At 31.3% G+C, this 24,361-nt stretch overlaps 1 protein-coding gene across 1 annotated transcript in view; it reads right to left on the bottom strand.

The window, feature by feature from the left end:
- Positions 1-24,361, bottom strand: part of LOC128986120 (fat-like cadherin-related tumor suppressor homolog) — a 560,367-nt gene that overhangs the window by 51,486 nt on the left and 484,520 nt on the right. Inside the window, exons 3-5 of the mRNA XM_054406271.1 lie at positions 19,363-19,469; positions 13,983-14,190; positions 1,071-1,132 (exon numbers count right to left, since the gene is read on the bottom strand). Coding sequence (XP_054262246.1) covers positions 1,071-1,132; positions 13,983-14,190; positions 19,363-19,469 — 377 coding nt within the window. The remainder of the gene's footprint in view (positions 1-1,070; positions 1,133-13,982; positions 14,191-19,362; positions 19,470-24,361) is intronic.

The following is a 24,361-nucleotide window of genomic DNA, read 5'->3' as shown; positions in this document are numbered from 1 at the left end:
TAAATCAATAATTTATTTATTAATTATTTATAAGCTAAATATTTATATATTTAGTGTGTTTTGGCGTAATATTTAGTTAATGAAGCGATTTTGGAAAAAATGTTTTTCTAGATTTTCTCTTTATTTTGACCCATAGAACCATTTCCCGGAGTTTGGCAGTTTACTTACGGGACACCCTGTATAACCTAATACAACATAACTCTTCTACTCTTCTAGGCTTGGCCTGAATTACAATGAAACACAATTGATGAAAAAAGATTAATGGACCAAGTAGTTTTTATTTTATACAACTTAAATTTTGATAATATAAATTAATTAAAAATATCAAGGGTTCTTTGGTTTGATTGATAATTAATAATAGGTAATTAATACCAACTATTTAAATGTTAATTACCTCCTCTTAAACATGAAATCATTTAATTTTAGTTTAAATACAGCTTTTCATTAATTATTATTTATAAAAAACTTTTAATGAGGCTATAGTTATGTAGTTTATTTTTTATAGGTTGTTAAATGCTACTAAACTTTGAATAAATATTTGCATAAAAATTACTAACATTTTTTAAAGAGAAAAAAAAACTTTAGAGAAATGCTTTAGTAACCTATGTGCTTTCATGTAATTAAATGGTTAATATGATAGTTAAATCATATTAAAATAGCATGTTGAATAGAGTGAATAGAGAGACTCTTAAAAATTGATAATAATAACCAATCACACACATAGGCCTAATGTAAAAAAAATTAAATCCAAATTACATCACTTTAATGTTTGGCTAAACATGTAAATGTCAGATTTGAGTAGATCTAACATAGGTTTTAAGCGTAAATGTTAGGGGTTTTAATGCATTTAGTAGCAATTAGGATATGCTTTCAATCAATTTAACAACTGAAACTCTTGTTTATTTAGGGTTTTGTTTGTGTTTTGATGGAAAAGAATAAACAGCATGGCTATGTTCTTCTTGAATTTTTCCTAGTTAGAAGAATGGCTATCAAGCTCTAATGTATTACTGATTTAAGCTCAATATATCAATTAACTATATTCGGTTATTTTACTTTGACACTCTAGTTACCTCAAGGGTGTGCTCAGCCTGGTTTTCACGGTCGAGTTTACGCCCTGTTGTTGACAAAACGCCTGAAACAACAAGAGCAAATCAACAACAAGTGACAGACAAACAGAGTAGACAAACAGAGCAGCTTCGTGTGTAGCACGGCTGTAATTAATCATCAAGCAGCCGTCCAGCAGCAAAACTATCACATCTCCTTTAAATTTGCTTCCCTTAAAGGGCACCTAATAATAGTAATTGTTCTTTTGTATGGTTTCAGATGATTGTGAATATTAAACATTCCACGGGTATTAATTAAAGTAAATAATAATTACTTAATTATATAGTAAGTTAATAGGGTAATAGGGTAAGTTTTTTTAATTAATATCAGAGTATAAAAACAGTTGTGATCGTTCATCAGCAAAAATTGTTTAAATTTAAGTTTGACACTACTTTTCTGACGACATAAATTTGATATAATACAAAAAACAACAGTCTTCAAACATTTAAAAATAAAGGACTACTTTATCAAACACCTTCTATAGATAAATCACAATCAGAGAGGTGCAGTAAGTTTATTTGAGCACAACAAATGTTCGGATGAATTTAATTAAATTAATAAAAGTTATACATTGAATCATTGACATGTAATAAAATACAATACTTGGTTGGGGTAATGTAATTATTTCGTGGATAGTTATGTATGTGGTACATTTTATTTATTGTCTAATGACTCTTAAGGACAAAGAGAACTAAAAGCCATTTGGCAGCTTCAAGTGTCAAAATAAAAGTGTGAGAACTTTGAAATAATTCCGTACATAGTACAATGTTATTACACAAGCACTATCAGTTTCAAGAGCCAAGCTTATATATTTCACACTGAATTATTCCTTACAGTTAAAAAACAAATTTATAAATAAAGATACTTTAATTAAGATTAAGACAAAATAAGTTACAGTCTATTACATACAAAGATTAGGATTTAATATACCACTATTTTCATTTTCATCTAAAAATACTTTTCAATCACTAGCATTGAATTGTTTGCTGTTCTAGAGCTATACAATTTAAACAGTTTGTACTTCCTTATAATAGATTCAATCAATCAAATTAATTGATATAGTAAAGAAGGGTGTTGTGGTTTACTAGGGGTTTGTGTTTCAGACTGTGGTGCAAGATGGAGGGGTTCAAATCCTGGAACATTTACGAAACATATTGATTTAAGAAACCCTCGTTAAAAATGGCACGGACAATGGAAATAACGGAAGACTCAGTTTTTTTTACAAAGCATGGGACTAGGTGGATAACACGAGATGGGACAAAGTGAAAAACTGGTGGGAAATAAATGTGATGTGGAGAGTAGAGAGAAGGAAGATGGTAATCTATCACCATGGGACTGAAGGTAAGGAGAGTGGTGACAGGTGAGGAGGCTAGCACTGAGGCGATGACTGGATTGGGTTAGAGACGTCACAACAGTCGAATCCCAAGGGTGACACACTGTTCTCTCTACAATATATCGGACACGACAAGAGCCTCAACAATCACAGTGTGTGTTACAACAATTAAAATTAATCACATATTATGAACTACAAGGATGTTGAAGCATGTAAGTCTCCCAAATCAGCCTTTGCTAATAGAAATTATTTTACAAATCATGTTCAATTAGTTTAAAGCCTGTTTTGAAATAATAAAAAAAGAGATTCTGTTGAAAACGTGTAATTTTCATTGATTAATAAGCAAAATTTAACATTTAAATCATAACATCACATGAAATTGATAAATCATACAGTTATTTATATAAACTTTTATTTTATTTTAGTATTGGTACATTTAAGTAGATTGTAATGTAATCAGGACAAAACACTTATGCTTTAAATATAAGGTGAAAACATTAAATTCCTCGATACTGTTAACTTTTTCTTAAATCACTCAACTGCATCACTATATTTTATATTCTGTGTTTGAATGTTGGTTTACAGACCTATTTTATTACTATTTCAATTAAACACTGAACATATTCTACACCTAAGTTAACTTAGTTGAATGGTTTCTTTCAAGTTGTGTTTGAAAAAGTTACCAAGTTGACAAGTTTAACTGGTAAGTTTGTCTTAACTTAGAGAAATAATTTGACAGGTGAAAATGACCAAACCAAAACACAAAGTTTTAAATCTGTGTCTCTTCTGAGACTGTCAAAACTGATTTACAATTTTACTTAGAGGAAGAGTTCTTAACTGCCAATTTTCTTTCTTCTTTGTATCAAGAGTGGTCATGATGCTTGATAGTATTTTTTCATGTATTTATAGTAAACATTTTCTACTACTCCATATATAATTCATATTCTCATTTGAAGCCGTTAGGAATTCCAAAATTTTAAACTAAATTATAGTTTAAATAAATTTAGTTTAATTAAATTTCTGTTTGTAAAAATATATGATAAGTAAAAAAGAACTTTTAAGCAGATCGACTTTATTATATTTATTTTATTATATATTTATATTTTAATTATATTTGGGGGAGCAGCTCGCTCAGAGCGCGGTACTGGGATTCCTGGGGTCCCGGGTTCAAATCCCACCAAATCACCAATGGATTTTATCTAAGTGATAATGCCGTAACCCCTAGGTCTAGCCTGAAGTAACGTGAAAAACAATTCCGGGCTAGTGCCTATCGCCCTAGTACAAAAAAATTATACTCCCACATTAGTTATATTAGAAAAAATTAAATAGGTACAAATTGATTGGGTTCACCATTCCAATTTTGAAATATATATTGCTGATTGTTTTAGGTTAAGGTTTCATCATCATCATAGATTGTACAATTTTCATTAAACATTCCTTAACAATTAAATTAGTTGCCTAATTTAACAGTGCTATATCACGGCAAAATAAAATGAATACTATGGCCTAAAGTTGTACCCTATCTAATTTCAACATGCACTCTAATGTTTGTTTCACCTAATCTCAATATAAATCAGAGTTAAAGGAAACAAATGTATGTTCACAAAATCAAAATTGGAAAAGTTTCAAGCTCCGTTCGTACCAGCTGCCCTCCTGTATTCCCATTTACGTGATTGTAAACAAGTTCCTTAATTTGTCTTGAATTCAGATAAAAATGCTTATAGAGAAAAAAGTAAATATAAAAAAAATACAATCTACACAGCTTTACAAAGCTGTTGAAAATGCATTACTCATTCCAATAAAAATCATAAATTAGTTTCTGGGGATGTATTCAAATTTTAATTGGTAAGTAAATACAATTATTTTAGTTTAGATTGGATATAAGTTAGTGAAGAATACAATACATTGAGTCCTTGAGGGATATTTTTTCAAACACCAAAATAATTTAAATATCTGGTAAAATGTGAGATTAGAAACGTTCTTTTTAGTTTTGAATTCTCCAAGGGAGTCCGTATGGAAGTTAACGGCCATCTTGGATTTGCCCGCCAAGAGTAATTTTAATTTCCTTAATTTCAAACAGCCGCTGAAGAGTTATTTACAATTTAGAAATATTTTTTTCAAACACCAGGGTGATTGTAATTTAAATACCTAGTTAACTGTGGGATTAGAAGTCTTCTAATTTTTTTATTGTTTTACGAGTTAGAAAGCCTAGGCTCCAAGGACTCTTAATGTCCATGCACATGGAAAGTTAAACTTTCAACTTTGCATACAAGATTAAATCATTAATCAAATATTATAGTTGGTAATAAAATAACAGCTTAAAGGTGAACTTTTAGGGAGTCAGTAATAACCTACGTACAGTATTTATAATATTTTACATATCCAGACTAGGTCTACTGGTATCTCACATTCATTATCATAGTGAAAAGCTATTTGCGATAGAATAGCTAAAGGGAGGGATAAATATTATGGCATCAGAATAAAACTACTAAAGAAATAAAAATATGAATGAAATGTTTAACATTTGGATAGCCAAGATAACTTTAAATTACAATTTTCTAAGCATCCAGAATATTTTTGTGGTTTCATCCTTTAAAAAACACTGGTTTGCTTTTTAAATCAACGGATTATTGACAACAACTCAGTTGATAAATATTTGCTTGTATTGCGTTTACCTCAATAACCTCAAAAGACATTCCATCGAAACATTATTGGAGTGTTTTGTTGTGACAACAAGCAATCATAAAACCAATGTTGTCTTTGCAAAGTGAAGCTTTAACGGATAATTGATTTTACTAAGTAACATTTCCAAAAACAGCCTCTTTCTTCGTTTTAACTTTCCTGAGAGTGTACTTTTTGAAGTGTTGGTAATTTACAAATTGTTATTAAAAAAAAATAGTAAAATATTTTAATAAATGTAAACTTATTTCAAATATTAAAATAAGAAACTAGGTTTAAGGTTTTGTTCTATATGCTAATCTACTTTGCTATTTTTTAGAAGAATATTTAGTTAAGAAAAGAAGGTTAAATAAAAAATTTTGGAAAATTAACCTCAACTCATGAGGAGTTGACCTGCTTGTGGTACATCAGCTTAGTAGGACAACCCACCTTAGAGGTAAATAAACAGTTTATGGCTCAGCAAGGAGCACGAGACAGGGGAGTTTTTTGTGTTAGAAAGTTTCTACTATAATTTTTATTTAGGCTAATCATTAATTTAGTTTGTGATAAAAAGATAAGATGGAACATGATAAAAATTGGTTAAATTAATCAACGGAAATTCCATGGAGTTCAAAGGGTTAATGAGCAAAAAATATTTTATTCAGTACAAACACAGAGTCAATATTTTATCCCACATGTAGTCAACAAAGATCTTGAGATTGGTAAACCATGTTTAGCAGATGAAGGAAAAGAGAATTTCGGAACAAAAACAACAATGTTTGCAAGGCACATGAGTAGTGTCAGAATTTGTATATAAAGTTCATGAAATAATAAACTTAACTGCATAACCATAATCCTATATTGAAATAATAGGAAATATTTGCTTGGTGACATTAAGATAGATTGGGACGTTTTGTTTAGTATCATAGTATATCAAAGATAATATGTTTTACTTCTATAAATTATTATTTTCTTGGCAAGCAATTTATTTATCCTCCTTCAGTGGGTTCATATGATTAGGATTAGCCCATTACACACATATTAATTACTAAATAAATCACAAAACAGAATAAATTTTTGATTTGAAATGATGATAAACAAACTTAAGACAAACTTAGAAAACTTAACTAATTAACTCAGAAAACTATACACCAGCAAAAGTGTGTTTTAGCAAATAACTTTGAATCACAGCCGTGGTGTGTTGCACCACAGTGTTTTGATATTCAAACCACATCAAAGAGTCACTGTTTGGTTCAAGTGGTCAAAAGATTTTACGGAATGAAAACCAATAGGCAGTTTCTGACTCAACATTTCTGAACTAACATCTCCATTAGTTTTATTGGACTTTTTCCTGGGAATATACCCTCCAAATCCTCACTGAGCGCTCAGCTTCCTTATAACCTACTTTTATTACCTTATCAACAACTTTTATTCTACATTTAAGTTATCATTCCAGTAATATTTGAGATTTTTTGAACTTTTCATGAATATTATAGGAACATTATTTTGTAACATTTGAGCTTTTAAAATTTTTTCATGAACTACAGTAGTACACATTTTTATAATACAAATTTATATAAAATGCTATACGGTAAGTAAAACTATAAGCTAAAGCTCATAAATTGGTAGCTAAGTATTCTTTATTTCATTGCAGATCACATGATATGCATTGTTGCACAGTCATACATGGTTTAGTGTCACAGGAATTTATTAGGAATAAGACTCAACAAGGTGTTTATGCAATCTCAAAGAGTGATGCATCGTAGGCCTATGTTTTTTGTTCTTTATAGATCCGGTTTCCAAATGTTTAACAAGTATTTAAATAGTTGATTTTTTTCACATCTGGAAATATAGTTTCACCCCTTTCTTGCCATAAAACCAATGGAATACTTTTATGTATTATTTTTACAAGTGTAGAACATACCTACCCCTTGGGCTTGCGAAAACGCCATATTGAGGCTTATTCACAATAAATTCACAACAAGACTAAACCTGTATACAACAATGCGACAATGCATATCAACTGCTAGGCAATTAAATTAAGTTAACAAAACAGGGCTGTCAAATTATGAACTATAGTTTTGTCCTTAAACAGTGTCTTACAAAACGTATTATTTATTTATCATAACTAACTATTATTATTTAACTATTTATTCAACATATAATAAAACCTCAACCTTAACAACCTCAACCTCAACCTCTGCTCAACCTTTAACAAAGAACTTGACTTGTAATGTTAGCAATCTGTTTAAAAAAATACAAGAATAAGTGATTAAGCATAATGGAAGGGAACCTGACTGAAAGAAATCTTGACTAATTTACCTGTACTTGGAAAGAAGAAAAAAGTAACTAATGACCTAATCGTAAGGTGGATACTAATCCAGTCTGTGACAAGCTTAACTCCATCAATCGTCAGGTTATCAACCTTCTTCTACAGATTCAACCAGCAAAAAAGTAAATGGCTTGTGTTGGTAAAGTGCTTCTCCCAGCATTAAATTCTGAAGTAAAGGATTATGAATACATTATCTAGAGCTTTGGTAGTAAGTACTCAATGAAAAAAATATCAGCAATATTATTTAATAAAATAAACCAAATAACAATTTATTACATTAACAAATCCGACATATTTAGAATGGATTTAAATTATGTTTGGCTATAATTTGTTTACTTGCAAATTACTTGTTTGTTCAGTAAATCATAAAGTGCTGTAAATCAATGTGACAAGTAATTTGTATAATAATAATTTATTGAAATTATAAAATATCTATACCCTCTCTTGTTCTTATTATAAGTAACAAAAATTGGATACCACGACCTAAAAGTCTCAACAAGATATTGAAAAATTCATAAAAATAAGAACAAACTCTTCTATTTATTAAGTTATTGTAGATTTAAAATGTAGGATATTTAATAGAACAATCTTAGTCTCATACTCAGAACTTACAAAAAAAGTTAACTCAAACCTGCAAAGGGTATCTATTTATGGAGTGACGTCAATCATTTGATGAAAAGAATTAAACTAGAAAGGGTCAAGAATTCATAAAAAACCATAAACTCTATCTCTATTAACAGTATAAATACATTATACATTTTATGCTATTCAAATTATTATTAAAGACAGGTTTTCTATTTGTTGAAGCCAATCTTTGAAGTTTATGAGAACTTTTGAGAAATGAGAAATTGTCCAGTTTTTAAACTCTACCGGATATCAAAGATTGATTGTAAATGCAGAAAGAGCTCCAATCACATACCCCTAGTGTATTAAAATAATTGAATGAACGAAGTGAATTCTCATACTGGTGTAAAATGCATCTCATCAATCTCCAATAACTCGAATATAACTTCGTATATGAAGTTGATGTTTTGCACAAAGGTTCTTTATCATATTATCTCGGTTAAGTTCGTTATTGGAGATTATTTGTTCAGTAATAATTATAAAATCCTAAAAAAACCATTTTAATTTTCCCCCATAAGAATAACATTAGGAGCTACCTTCTTCTTCTTTTTTTTGTTTACATTTTACGAGCAACAATTTTGTTGTGAATTCTAGAGACCGGAGTGAATTCTATTATTTCTTTTATCCATGGAGTAAACAGTTTTAACATCTGTAGGTATATTATATTAGTCGATGGTTTTATGCATAATAAATCTTTTAATTAAAATTATTCTAAAAACTTATTTATCGAATTAAATAAATATGGGATATAAAAATATCCACCGAAATGTAAGTTATTACAATCGATAAAAATGTCACATGTTTGAACTTTTTACATGTTTTTATGGTTGTTAGTTTAGTAGGCATAGGCTTGTTGAATTAATTAAGACCACAGTCCTTGGGCTGCTTGTTAAAATAATATCACTTGGTCATGATGGGTTTCTAAAAATACTTAACTTAAGTGGTTTTAACATTGTCTTGAGCCTTTTATATTATTAATTGTCAACATTATTGTTATAGCATACTCTGCCTATGCCAATCAGATTTTTTTAAGAGTTTTTTTTTTCAAACATAGGTTAAGTAATGGTTAAGTTACGTCGTCTGTTGTTTGTGTTTTCTATTGGGCGTTGGGTGTGTATTTGTTATTGTTGTTAATGTTGGGCTGTAAAATAAAATAGTAAAAATTTTTATACAATCATTTCACTTACTCCTCGTAGTTAGGGTGTAAGAGTTAATTCACTTTATTCCTATCTTTGTGACTGTTAGTAAAGTTGTCATTGGCAAACACAAGATCTAGGTTAGGAACTGAGGGAGCCATGGTCATTGGTTAGAGACTAAGCAAGGAAGAAGGAACTTAAATTCCTGTCATTATTGAGATAAGTTATGATCTTACAAGTGTTATTTTGAATTTAATATTAGGCCTATAACTTAATGTTATCCGGTAAGGGGTACAGTTTCTTAACTGGGCTATGCTAATACTGATTGAAACTATCGATTCGATTAGTAAACCTTAATGCGATTTTTTCATCATCAGCAAGTTTGGTTGGTTAGGTTAGGCTATAATACTTTTATTTTATGATAAAAATGTTTTAAAATATCGATTATTTATCAATAGGCCTATTTTCAATTCGATAGTTTCAATCAATATTAGCATAGCCCAGTTAAGAAACTGTACCCCCGGTAAGTTATAAGCTATTTAACTTAACTTAGTTACACTAACTTATCAAGTGTAACTGACAGAGTGTTCCCTATGAAGTTAGGGTAGCCTGCAATCAAAGGTAATAGGCCTAGCCTACCTTAGCCTTTTCTACAGTCTAACTTAATTAGCTTAAGTTAAAGGACCTAGGCCTAAGTTAATAGACAAATTTATTCCAACCTTTAACTTGGATAAGTTAGCCTATCTGTGGCCTTAAGCCGGGTTTTCCTAGGCGCGGAGTGCGAAAAGGCGATTTAACAACGTCTTCCGACGCGCTTCTAGGGAAACAGTTAACTTAACATTAACTTAAATGACTGTAAGATGCCTACCTAAGATATGAGGAGGGCTACACTTTCGTTTACGTCCTACACTCATTCGAATGAATATCGATGGGTATAAGTTATCGATTATTCCATTCGATAACTTATATCAAGTTTGGTAAGTTAACTACGTTAACAGAATGAAATACTTACAGTAATCGATATAATCAAATAATTTGTATCTTAGGCCTATCAATATTTTTCATTCGAATTAGTGTAGGATGTTTAAACTTAAGTGCAGCCAAGAAGAGTCTGTGTTTTGCAATCCGTTTCTGTGCCTAACTTAGGCCTAACTTAGGAAACTCCAGGTTAAGTAGGCCTAGGGTGAGTTAAGTTAGGTAGACCTAACTTATCTGTCTGCAGTCAAGTTTCTGTAAAAAGCCTACTACATGCAGGCCTAAGTTAGGTTTAAGGCATTCGTAGCTCATCTGAATCTATAAATAGTTTAAACTTATGTAACGAGTGTTCTAAAAGTCAGTTAACCTCAGAATTTCTCATTTAAGTTAGTAGGCCTAGGCATGGGTGGAGTTCCGCTAAAACCTGCGATATTTTATCAAATTATAATAGGCTAAGATCATATGATTCGGTTGGATGAATTTTAATAACTTAGGTCTAACCTATAGGCCCTACCGGTAAGCAATAACAAGCAAAAAATATCCAATTTTAATGAAATTTGGTATAAACGTGTAAACCTAGGCTAGGCCTACATTTATTTTCGCAAACCAGCATGATCTAACTATAGTAACGGGGTTTTATGAGGTAAAAATAGGGGTTTCTCATTTTTGACCAAACACAAAATTTTACAATTTCTTTCCAAACCATTTTGTAGAGCTTAAAAAAACAAATAATTTAGTAGGCCTATTATAATGAAGCGTTATCATGCATCTAATAGTTACTGTATGGAGGAAATTCCAAAAAATTGTAAATTTTAAATAGCTATATTATTCTTATGGAGAATAATTCAACTGTTGTACCTACCGGTAGTTTGCTTGTTTTTGAACATATTTTGATCAAAGTGCTTTGTATATGGTTGAATATCTGAAAATACATTCATTTCTTACTAAACTACTAACATTTTAGGTAACCTACAACAAAAAACACTTTTTTACTCTCCCTGTTGCAGCAAACCTTAGTTCTCGTTTAACTAATTGAATTTAAATAGGTATTAGCCTAAATTTTATATTTTTAAGGAGACATTTTAGTGTAAATCCAATCAAGCAAATAGGCCTTTATAAGCCTACCTAGACCTAAAAAGGTAATGTATAACTTTCTTCTAGCTACTAGACCTGTGTCCTTAGTAGGCCTACTTAGGTTAAGTTAAACCCATTTTCAGGGGGACAGTTTCGCAGGGAACCTAGCCTACGATAAAATACCTAGCCTATAATTTTAGGCTATAAAATATCGTAATCAGTTAATTTCTAGGTGATGCAACTTACCTTTATCCATTTATCATGTAGGTCTAGGTCTCTTTCAATATTGAACAATTTATGCCTAACATGTTTTTTAAGGATACTCTTTACACTGTGTATCTTACTTTTTAGTTTATAATAGGTAGGCCTAACAACAAAGGTAAGAAAAGGTAGCATTTCTAAAAAAAACAACATCAATCTTTGGTGTATGATTTGTTTAAGAGATAAATTAAAAAAGACATTGGCTACGGTAAGTTAACTTTGATCTTTTTCATGAGTTTATAAAAAGGTACCTAACATAACTATAAATCGGTTAAATAATAACTTAACTATCGTATCAAATTTGAGTAAATCTTAAGATACCACATGATATAAATTTAAAAAAAAATAACAAAAATATTAACGAAGCATTTGGTTTTATTATCCTTAGTTGTTTTGTTATTAGGTGACCTAGGCCTATTTGTTTTGTTTCCTTTGGTAAATTATAGTCCTAGACAGTAGTTTAATTTATGAAATATAAACAAAAACCGAACTAACCATTAATCAATTTTATGTTTAGGCTACATCGGGGAAAAATAAAGAATATTTTTAATACAAAAATTTAATAGGATAAATACCGATATGTAATGTTAAGTATTAATCCGAAAAAAATACTTCACGGCAATTATTTAGTATATCATCATTGGGATATGATGTACTTTTTAGATGTTTAATCACAGTTTCTTTCACGCTGAATCCAAAAATGCAATTGGTTTTTGTCGGTGAGATTCCTAAGTGGCTGAAAAAAGAAGGTTAAAATTACGAATCTGAGGTTCATTTAGCGGTTCGGATGATAATATGGCGTGGTATGGACGGGTCCGTAACTTATGTGTTATTGTCTGAAAGTGTTGTTGTAATTTGTATACAAAACCTCAAGAACCCTTCATAGTTCGCTAGCTATAGTAAGTAGTTGTAGCTTAGTAACAACTCCGTTACTAAGCAGAGTAGGGCAATTAATGTTTTTGGTACTGTACAGTAATACATTGAAATACATTCAACTTATTTGGCCATGTGTCACACACAATTTAGTTGTGCATCATAGAATACGTTAGTTTCAAAAAATATGTTCATAATTCATTATTAATTTAAAGAAGTGATACTCAGCCCATGATTTTTAATCACTCTGTCACATGATTACAGGACCACCGTTAGGGGGGGCTAAGGGGGCAAATGCCCAGGGGCACGGGCCCTAGGTTGGACAATTTTTAGTGTCAAACTGACCCCAGTTACTTTATGCCTTGGGGCTATAAAAATTATTACCTTGTGAATTAACAGGTCCAAGGTTTAGATTAACATCCCCAGTCAAAAACATAACAAATACCACTGACGTTATAATTTATGATATACAAAAGTAGAGCTTATGCTATTTATATTTGATTTTAGGATAGATATATGCGGCATTAGAATTATTTCTAAAATAAAAGAGCATTACGCCCGTAGTACAAAATACCCCCGCCGCAGCAAACCTGCAGACTAAGCGAATTTCCATTTGACTGATTGGATTTACACTGAAATGTCTACTTAAAAATATAAAATTTATTCTTGATTTATATAGAATTAGTTTAACAAGTACTTAGGTTTGCTGCATCAGGGAGGGTAAAACTGTTTTTTTTTATGTGAATTGTTAGTAAGAAATAAAAACATTTCCCAAATTCGATCAAAATATGTTCACAAACAAGCAAACTACAACAGTTTACTTATTCTCCATAAGAATAACATGGGAATTTTTAATTTACAATTTTTTGGAATTTTCTCCGTAACCATTAGGCGCATAATAACGCTTCAATATACTAAGTTATTTGTTTTTTGAAGCTCTACAAAATGGTTTGGAAAGAAATTGCTAAATTTTATGTTTTTTGGGTCAAAAATGGGAAAAACCTATTTTTACCCCATAAAACCCCCCGTAAACCCCCGTTCCCATAGTCCGATCATGCTGGATCGCGAACTCGTTCGAATAAACGTACGTTTACACGTTTGTACCAAATTTCATCAAAATCGGATCATTTTTGCTCGAGTTATCGTGCTGACGGACACACACACACACACACACACATATATATATATATATATATAAATAAATATATATATATATATATGAATTTGAACGGATGGTGTTTTTGGCCTCTAGGGACCTCAAAACGAAAAAAAAATCGGTCCCGCGTCCAGGTCTTACCATGAGTACTACGGTAATAGCTTATTCCCTATATGGGAAATTCGCTAAAAATCGCAGTTAGTCTGGCCACTGCCGCCGCACAAACTTGCGGCGCGCCGCGCTGCAGGGGCAGGGTGAGGGAACAAACACAGATTATATGTACATGGAATTGTCTTCTTCGTTCATTCTCATACGCGACTTCGGAGCGTACTCCTAGTTATTGGATACTAACAAATCCAATAAAATTTAAAACAATCATATGAATTGTACACCAAGATCGTTGAGTAACTATCTTATCTAATATACCTTTACAGTAAAACTCCCTTTGATACTTACCAGTGGAAGAGTCCATTGTGAAGAAGCTCTCCGGGTTTCCGCCAGTAATCCTGTAGGTGAGAGAGAGTCCAGGGTCCATGTCTCCGTCAGTAGCAGTCAGCTGGACTACGGGGGTGTTGGCGGGCGAGTTCTCCGCCACATGGGGGTAGTAGACCGGGACCTCACTTAGGGGGGTGTTGTCATTCACATTGGTCACTGATATAAACACCTGCAACACAACAATTCTCTCTATACCTACTTACACTTACCAGGAGTTCAGGAAATAGGCCAGGTCTCTCTCTCTCCAGGAAACGTTTTGAAAATGAAGTGTTCTTACGAGACATTAATTGATTTCTTTCCCAATCAAAAAATATTGTTCTCTGTAGGCATACACTAAGTTTGCTGACCATGTACCAACCATGTACATGTATGACCACGTATGTTAGTGACCATGTGTGTCTGAAGTTTGCTTCAGATTTTTCTTATGCAGAGGGCCTTAATAATATGTATTGCATAACAACACCAAATAGATAAACGATTTTTATTCTCCACTCTTAAATGTCAAGAGTGAGGTGTATCCTGTGATCAGATTTTTGTTTGCAAAAATGTACATGGCACTTTAAAAATTTCATTAGGTTTGGGATTTTTACAGTAAAGGAGTATTTTGAGTGAAGGCCGATTGAAAAATCGTGCAATGGCTTCAAACTTGGTTCCACTTTTGACGTAAACCAAGCAAGAGTGTTAGTGCTGCAGCAAGTCTCTGATTTTTTTGATCATCCGTTAAGATCCCACAACCCCCAATTTATCTCAGGAACCCACAATATATATACCTATATGCAAAATATATATACCACAGTGTTATTTAACAATATTTAAATTAGTACTTTTCATATTTTAAACAATTAATTCTGTCTAATTTACTTTGCATTCCGATTACTGTACAGTAGCCAACTGTCTTGATAAGAGCACTTTTTAAAGAAAAAAATCCACTCCTTTGACCTTATCTCTCTCTCAGGTGGCGCCGATGCTAACAATTACCTTGAGGGTTTTGTGCGTTTTAGGTCATTAACGCTTAACTATGTTTTTATAGTGTTGAAAATAAATATTTAGTATTTAAAATAGTATTGTGTGTTTTTGTAGTATCGAAAAGAGCTAAAAATGTTAATAAAAATGTTAGTAATTCACTTAACAGGACAGAGACACATATTTATGACCACTAATTATTTAGCATGAATAAAACATGAGGATGTTATCAAAGAAGAGGTATTTACGGCATGCACAGTATTGGCGGTAAACTCCAGAACATATTTCAACAGGGGTAAATAATTCATGAACGGTTCAGAATTATTCATGGACTGTAATAGATGATGTTCAGTTTCTCATGGCGACATATTTTCAAGGCGCATACAATTTTTGCTACACAGAGGTTTCTGAAGTAATAACAACATTTTTAAACAATAATGTTAAACACTAAGTCAATATCAACTGAAGATTGAAAAGTAACCATAACATTAGTTTTAGCCTATTTGAAATTAGAGTATTGAGCCTACTTGAATAAAGATGAGTCATTGTTTAAGTAAAACACTAATACTTTTTCTAATTTCAAAAAAAATATTATGTTCTAAAAAAAATATGTTGTTCTCTGATAAAGATTTATCATTCATTGCAAAAATTAAAAATTAAAAAAGGGGAGGTCTCAAGGCTTTGTTTAACCAAAGGTAGGGTACCATGTGAATTTAAGTTTATTTGTAAAAATTAAATGTACCTAACACGGTTTGAATTAAGGATTGTGAAAATGGCTTTATTGACAAAGCTACTAAATAAATAGTCCTTACCTAACATCTGCTGGTATTACTTGGCCTCATTTGTGTTAAATGTTTCTGTATTCACGTTTTCATTAGTGTAAGTTTGTGTTTGTGACGATCATTGAATAACTAACCAAAACCAGGATCACCTGATACCACTACTGCTATTCAAACCTTTTATGAAGAGAAATAAAGAATAACTGATGGACGAAACCTATTAAGTATCCTTTTAGTACGGTATGTTATGAAATGTGGCGTAAAGTACCTATTTCAAATCAATGTCCAAAATGTCCATTGACCACTTCGAAGCTAGTAGGAAGAGGATTATAAAAGTTATTGGATCAAAGTTATTCAATTTAATGCCCCAACACTTGCAGGCAACAGCAAGTCAAGCCATCTCAGTTCAATTTCCTCAACAAACTTGTTATCAATTACTTTGGCTGACTTCCATTATAAGTAAATGAACTTTCTATCGGCTCAACAAAATTTTACCTGACCTATCATATTGATGAGTTTTATTGTTTAAAATTTTATATTCTAAAATCCTACATTGCATTTAGTATAGTGTACGAATAATTCTCTACTATTGTGTATGTTGAAAAAATGCTAATCATGTTGGCTAGCGAATAGCGATTGAATGTCCGATCCCGTGTAGTGTTGAAAACAATGCCTATACTCTATTACAATCCTATCATTGACTATTGGATACAGATTAATAGTCAAAGATCCTATCCATAGCAACTTCCACTTTGTTATCATGCTTTCAGTGTTAATTAAAAGGTGCCAAGTATATCTATTTATAAACGAGTTACAACTTGAAACTTGATATGTGAGGATAGATAAAGAGATTCCTTTGTAAGTTACATTTCAAGTAGATTTGATACCTTAAATTAAGTAAATAAATCAGTTAAGTTGTCTTTTAAATAAAATTTTGCCATAATATTATGTGGAATCTTTGTTTATGGGAAAAATGCAGTGCAATATAAATCTGTAAGTTTAATACATACACAACCAATTTTGTTATAAGGGGTATTGTAATTGTTTGAAAAAAATGTATAACCAACAATAAAATGCACATCTAACATTTCTAGAATGGACCATAATATATTTGAAAAGTATGTGTTTGAGCAGGGACCTTAAAATGTATACTTGGGAAGGCTGTATAGATTTTCTTAAGGTAAATTAATGTAATTGAGAAAAACAACAAAGACTTTTTAAGAAATACAAAATTAATATAATATAACAAAAAAAAAATATGTTAATGTTTAAATGCTGTTGGTTTTAAAATCAATTATACAAATTTTCGGTGGTCTTAAGGAAAAAAAGGCAACCCCCAGCGGGTCATAAGAGAGTCAAGTAATGCAGTGAAAATCTGCAAATCAGGGCTTGTGATCTGAAGTCGCTGATTGCACCCTTTGAGCCGCAGCTCTGACTCAGCAAATCAAAGTGGGGCCAGTCTTTTGATTCAGAGCCTTTTTAAAGTTTCCTTTTGCTACAAATTATGCTTTCCTTGCACAAACATAATCCAGTGACTCTAGGACATTCACCTTGAGAGTGAAGTAAATTACACAAACTGTTTAGTAAGTAGGCCTACGTTTTGATAACCACGATAAAGATGTTTTTAAGACAAATTATTAATACTATAGTTCGGCCGCTTAGAAAGCGACCTCCTCCAGCATTGGTTTAGCATTAGCGCGCAGGTCATTTTCTAAGCGGCGAAGTTGTCCAGAGGTAAAAAACTCCACCAAAAATATGTTATGTACAGACTTAAATATTTCCACCCTATGCTGTAAATAAAACATGTGATTGTAATTTCTTCCATTTGTTTAGTTTTTTGTTTATATTGCGTTGTTATTTCATAGCCAGGATGGCATTAAGGGCCACGTTAATTTTTTAAATTTATTTGTTGTGCACAGCAAATAAATATTTTTGCCTATTTTAATTTATAAAGGGATTCTGCACATCTATAGGAAACTATCTTTCCAACATTGTGGGTAGATTTCCCCTGCGATGCTATATAGGAGTTCAATTACCCAACTGAATAAAATGTGTATTGAATTTATAGCCTACTGTAAGCATTTAAAATTGTACTTCTGCAGGATAATCATGGTTAAACTAACTAAATCATTGTTTTAACTGCTTCCATTCACTGATTTAACACTTAATGCACCACACTATTTGTTGTTGTTGATCTATAAAGTCAATTACCAATAGAATTACGTGAGTGGACATTGGCCGTAATCAAAATTAATGTTATTTAATTTTGTAAATTACATGAAAAACATGTTTTATACAAAATTAATAACAATATTGACTTTAATTAATATTTTGTTTGCATGTATATTCAAATACATATTCTGTCTATCAATAGAACTGGAAAAAATGTTTAGTTGAATTATGTTCAATGGGTCATAGATATAATTAATGGTTAAGTAAGATAATTCGTAGAATAATCGTCATCCTCATTCACCATGAAACTTTGTGGTAATAAATCTCTGTCTGAATTCTCTAATTACAGAAAAACATCCAGTTTTGCTTATTTCAAGGCGCAGTAGGAGATTTGATTAATAAATTGGCCATTTTATGATTTATATGACTACATTTAAGGCTAGGTAAAAGACCATTTGTATACAAGATTTGGTTGTATTAAGCTTACAGCTGAGATCAAATAGCCTAACAATTTTTTAGGATCGCAAATCATTCAGAAGTTGTAATGAGAAAACTTGGCAACCATCGCCGTGCCTTAAACAACGACTTGTGACTCTCAAAGGAACATTATTCCTTTTAAACAGCTCAGAACTTAAACAGGCTTTTGCAGCCCCATTGCACTGTTTTATCTTAGTATGAACTTTGTTTGGACAACATATTTCTCGATCAATAAATTAAAAATGTTTCTTTATGTGGTGCAATGGTATAAACAATATTTGAAATGGACCTGTTGTCATGTATATCCTAAACGATATATACAATATGATACATAAAATTCAACAAATATTTTAAATTTGCAATTTTCATTAACAAACTATTTAATATTTTAATCTTGTAGATCTTGTTTGACAGTAGTAAAATTAAACCTTAAAAATACAACCACACATTTTATAAATGCGCACAATATCTTGTATTGGTGGCTATGTTTTCCAGATTTTGTATTGCTGGCAAAGTTTTCCTACTGAATAACAAATTTATCACCTTTAAAATTATCTAAAACAAAACCTATTATGACTATAACAAAATTGATTACACATACTATAATATAACACATATAATATGCACAATGAGTACATAATCAATAATAATAAATTGATACAATAAATTGATTTGTACGTAATTCTCATCTGGACATAATTGAACATATTCCGTAAAAAAATTGAATTCAATAAAATATTATTAAAACCTGGATCAGATTATTTTTTTCCAGGATCAAAAGTTCATAATAGCAACTATTAGCAACTGATTCCAGATTTGAACCCTTTAAAATTAAAATTTAAAGTATTTCTTTAGGTTTAATAAACTTTAATCTGCCATTGCATTGACAAGAAATCATTTACTAAGTGCTTAGCGAAATTACATGACCATTTCCTTAGTACCAAACATACCTCTAGCCTGGTGGTGAGTGGAGCGACTCCATGGTCCTGGGCGTAGACAGTCAGCCAATAGTGAGCCTTGGTCTCTGTGTCCAGCACTGCGGCCGTCTTGATGTTGCCTACAACAAACACACATACATCACACTTCTGGATACTAAGCGTGATCAACACTAGTACCTGTATCCACATATTATACGCACATAGTGGCGTCCCCATCTTAAATAATTGATAATTGTTTATTATTTGCTGAACAAATCCCAATGTATATATTTTTTCTCTGTTTGCAGATCTAGTATAGTTACTCCATGGTTATTAATCAATATAAGTTCTGTTGTAATAATCTGTCTTAGTTTTAGAAAGATTGATAATTTAGATTATATGTGTGTCATATTACAATTTTAATTTGATAATATCTTAGCCACACAGCCTTTCAAGTAAAATTTTTAAGTTTATTAATATATTGACCATATATACAGATATTTTTTATCGTTTTTGTCTTCAAAGAAATTGTTGTTAATTGCCCAAGTGATAGTAAAGGACTCATACTATGCTCATGCTACTACTACTGATTCGACTTTGCAAAATTGTAAAGTAATATAAGTAACAATATTTTTTACAGCAAACATACCATTTGTGGTTTATGCACGAAATTATTGTATTGAATAAATTGTTTGATTGATTAATCAAATAATAATTGATAATTTATAAAGCTGAAGCATCAAACTAACAGATTTTGTTATTGTTAATTTCCTATTTAAGGCTTGCGATTAAAACTAATGAATAAGGAAATAAGGAGATCAGTTAAAGAACAAATGCCGCCAAGATATTAAAGTCAGGAGGATTAAATGGTAGATTAAAAATAATAACCCCATTCGAACAAACTGCTCCAAGAAGGGAAATTAGTTCTGACTTGCCAGTTAGAATAAATCTCAAACAAATTGTATCAAATTCAAATGAAAACATTATGGCATTGGTAGTATATTTTACTAAGAAATTTTAAATGTTGACTCTCATAAAACCAAATTATGTTAAAGGTTTCAAAGACAAAACATCTGTATGTAGCATTGCAAGTAATGACAGCTACTTAAGTCAAAATATAAAAAAATAAATTTTACTCATCTTGCTATTTAAAAGAAAAAGAAAAATTGATGCTATAGAACAAACTATGTTTAAATTCGGCATGGTAAATTTATGCTTTGAACAATCAGGATTGTAAATCAGAGTAGTTTAGTTAAAGTATTATGATGATACATTTATACTATATATAAATCACAGTCCCGATTAATTGTGTTCAAGTGGCATTGTTAACCCTTAGTTTTACTTAAACAGCGCAGATTTAAATGCGCTGTTTCAGTAATTATCTATTGAACCGAGTTGCAGAGAGAACCAGTGAGTTTTTGTGAGCAACTGGAAAGTGATATATCAAGCAGTCTCATTGTAGAAGGGATGCTGTGTGCAAAGACAGCACAAACGAGGACTGATCTTTTTGTAACCTACCCGCTGAGTCTTTTTCATTTTTGTTTTTGCACTCAAGTTTTTAATTAGTATTTCACTAAATATAATTGTTGATTTCAACGTGTAAGAACACATCAACATAATTTTCCTCATTAAAGATGGTGAAATAAGCTCAAACAGCCGGGACAAAACCTAATTAAAACTATACGCAAGAATTGTTAAAACTTTGAACTAAGAAAAGTGTTAATCAGGTCTTGGCATTACAACTTGCTCCATGAATAGCAAACAGCCTATTGTATATACATTATGCAAACAATATATGAATATTTACAAGTCAACTGATGATCAAAACTTTGGCCTACAACGGTAACTAAATAAGTAACTTTTATCAACTTCAATCACTTTAATTACTGACAGAAAATATTCAAATATAGTTTTTTTTACATCTGATTTTTCCCTTAAAATCAGATGTGTATTACTGAAAAGTAAACCATAAACATTTTCAAACAATAACTAAGTTACTGAAAAATACTATAAACATGTTGCTGAAAGTTTAAAATAAGGCTTAATGAACATAATAAGCAATCCAAATATAAGTCCAATCGTCTTCCTCATACACATTGGCTGGCAGTTATGTAGCATTGTTATTTTGGTATATCCGTGGTGTTCTGATGTACATTTATTATAAAGGCAATGTTTGCCGTGTTGCCGTGCTGTAGGATAACCTAGTGAAAGTGGCTCATTATCCGCACATTAGTGTAACACCTCCGTGCTTGACAGTTGTTAGTTGTAACCAAGATTGATTACTTAGGCATATCACCGGCGACGGCAACATGCGTGGCACTTTCAACCTATAAATATCTACCTAATGCAGTCAGGTAAAATAAACTGCACACATATGTACATGTGTACGTCCAAACAAACGTGATAAATATGTTCGTTTCACGTGTTAGAGATGTGGACGAACTTAAAAACATGTACGTTTCAGTTTATTAAGGTATGTAAAAGTAGTTTCAAAACAAACAATGAGACAAAAATGTATAGCATGGTAACTAAAAAAAGTTAACAAATGGCCGTTTCATTAAGTAAAAGATTATATAAATGTATGTTTTAGTAAATAAATGGTACATTTTTAGTATGTAACAAAATGTGAAAATTCAACCTCTCTGTATCGAAAATAGTGTGAAAATCGTAAATCAAAGCACTAAGTACTAAGTAATGTAGATGTAGAAAATTGAAAAAGGTTCGTTTCAGCAAGCAAAAAATACGAAGAAAAAACTATCCATTCTAAAAAGATAAGCATTGTCCATACTAGGAGTACGCTCCGAAGTCGCGTATGAGAATGAACGAAGAAGACAATTCCATGTACATATAATCTGTCTTTGGCCCCTCACCCTGCCCCTGCAGCGCGGCGCGCCGCAAGTTTGTGCGGCGGCAGTGGCCAGACTAACTGCGATTTTTAGCGAATTTCCCATATAGGGAATAAGCTATTACCGTAGTACTCATGGTAAGACCTGGACGCGGGACCGATTTTTTTTTCGTTTTGAGGTCCCTAGAGGCCAAAAACACCATCCGTTCAAATTCATATATATATATATATATATATATATATATATATATATATATATATATATATATATATATGTGTGTGTGTGTGTGTGTCCGTCAGCACGATAACTCGAGCAAAAATGATCCGATTTTGATGAAATTTGGTACAAACGTGTAAACGTACGTTTATTCGAACGAGTTCGCGATCCAGCATGATCGGACTATGGGAACGGGGGTTTACGGGGGGTTTTATGGGGTAAAAATAGGTTTTTCCCATTTTTGACCCAAAAAACATAAAATTTAGCAATTTCTTTCCAAACCATTTTGTAGAGCTTCAAAAAACAAATAACTTAGTATATTGAAGCGTTATTATGCGCCTAATGGTTACGGAGAAAATTCCAAAAAATTGTAAATTAAAAATTCCCATGTTATTCTTATGGAGAATAAGTAAACTGTTGTAGTTTGCTTGTTTGTGAACATATTTTGATCGAATTTGGGAAATGTTTTTATTTCTTACTAACAATTCACATTAAAAAAAAAAAAAAAAAACAGTTTTACCCTCCCTGATGCAGCAAACCTAAGTACTTGTTAAACTAATTCTATATAAATCAAGAATAAATGTTATATTTTTAAGTAGACATTTCAGTGTAAATCCAATCAGTCAAATGGAAATTCGCTTAGTCTGCAGGTTTGCTGCGGCGGGGGTATTTTGTACTACGGGCGTAATGCTCTTTTATTTTAGAAATAATTCTAATGCCGCATATATCTATCCAAAAATCAAATATAAATAGCATAAGCTCTACTTTTGTATATCATAAATTATAACGTCAGTGGTATTTGTTATGTTTTTGACTGGGGATGTTAACATAAAATTGATTAATGGTTAGTTCGGTTTTTGTTTATATTTCATAAATTAAACTACTGTCTAGGACTATAATTTACCAAAGGAAACAAAACAAATAGGCCTAGGTCACCTAATAACAAAACAACTAAGGATAATAAAACCAAATGCTTCGTTAATATTTTTGTTATTTTTTTTTAAATTTATATCATGTGGTATCTTAAGATTTACTCAAATTTGATACGATAGTTAAGTTATTATTTAACCGATTTATAGTTATGTTAGGTACCTTTTTATAAACTCATGAAAAAGATCAAAGTTAACTTACCGTAGCCAATGTCTTTTTTAATTTATCTCTTAAACAAATCATACACCAAAGATTGATGTTGTTTTTTTTAGAAATGCTACCTTTTCTTACCTTTGTTGTTAGGCCTACCTATTATAAACTAAAAAGTAAGATACACAGTGTAAAGAGTATCCTTAAAAAACATGTTAGGCATAAATTGTTCAATATTGAAAGAGACCTAGACCTACATGATAAATGGATAAAGGTAAGTTGCATCACCTAGAAATTAACTGATTACGATATTTTATAGCCTAAAATTATAGGCTAGGTATTTTATCGTAGGCTAGGTTCCCTGCGAAACTGTCCCCCTGAAAATGGGTTTAACTTAACCTAAGTAGGCCTACTAAGGACACAGGTCTAGTAGCTAGAAGAAAGTTATACATTACCTTTTTAGGTCTAGGTAGGCTTATAAAGGCCTATTTGCTTGATTGGATTTACACTAAAATGTCTCCTTAAAAATATAAAATTTAGGCTAATACCTATTTAAATTCAATTAGTTAAACGAGAACTAAGGTTTGCTGCAACAGGGAGAGTAAAAAAGTGTTTTTTGTTGTAGGTTACCTAAAATGTTAGTAGTTTAGTAAGAAATGAATGTATTTTCAGATATTCAACCATATACAAAGCACTTTGATCAAAATATGTTCAAAAACAAGCAAACTACCGGTAGGTACAACAGTTGAATTATTCTCCATAAGAATAATATAGCTATTTAAAATTTACAATTTTTTGGAATTTCCTCCATACAGTAACTATTAGATGCATGATAACGCTTCATTATAATAGGCCTACTAAATTATTTGTTTTTTTAAGCTCTACAAAAT

This window comes from Macrosteles quadrilineatus, unplaced genomic scaffold (assembly GCF_028750875.1).
Source record: "Macrosteles quadrilineatus isolate MER2022 unplaced genomic scaffold, UCM_ALF_1.0 Scaffold_2__2_contigs__length_208266976, whole genome shotgun sequence".
Lineage (NCBI taxonomy): Eukaryota > Metazoa > Arthropoda > Insecta > Hemiptera > Cicadellidae > Macrosteles > Macrosteles quadrilineatus.
The sequence above is the reverse complement of the archived record's forward strand: the minus strand, read 5'-3'. Positions and strand labels throughout refer to the sequence as shown.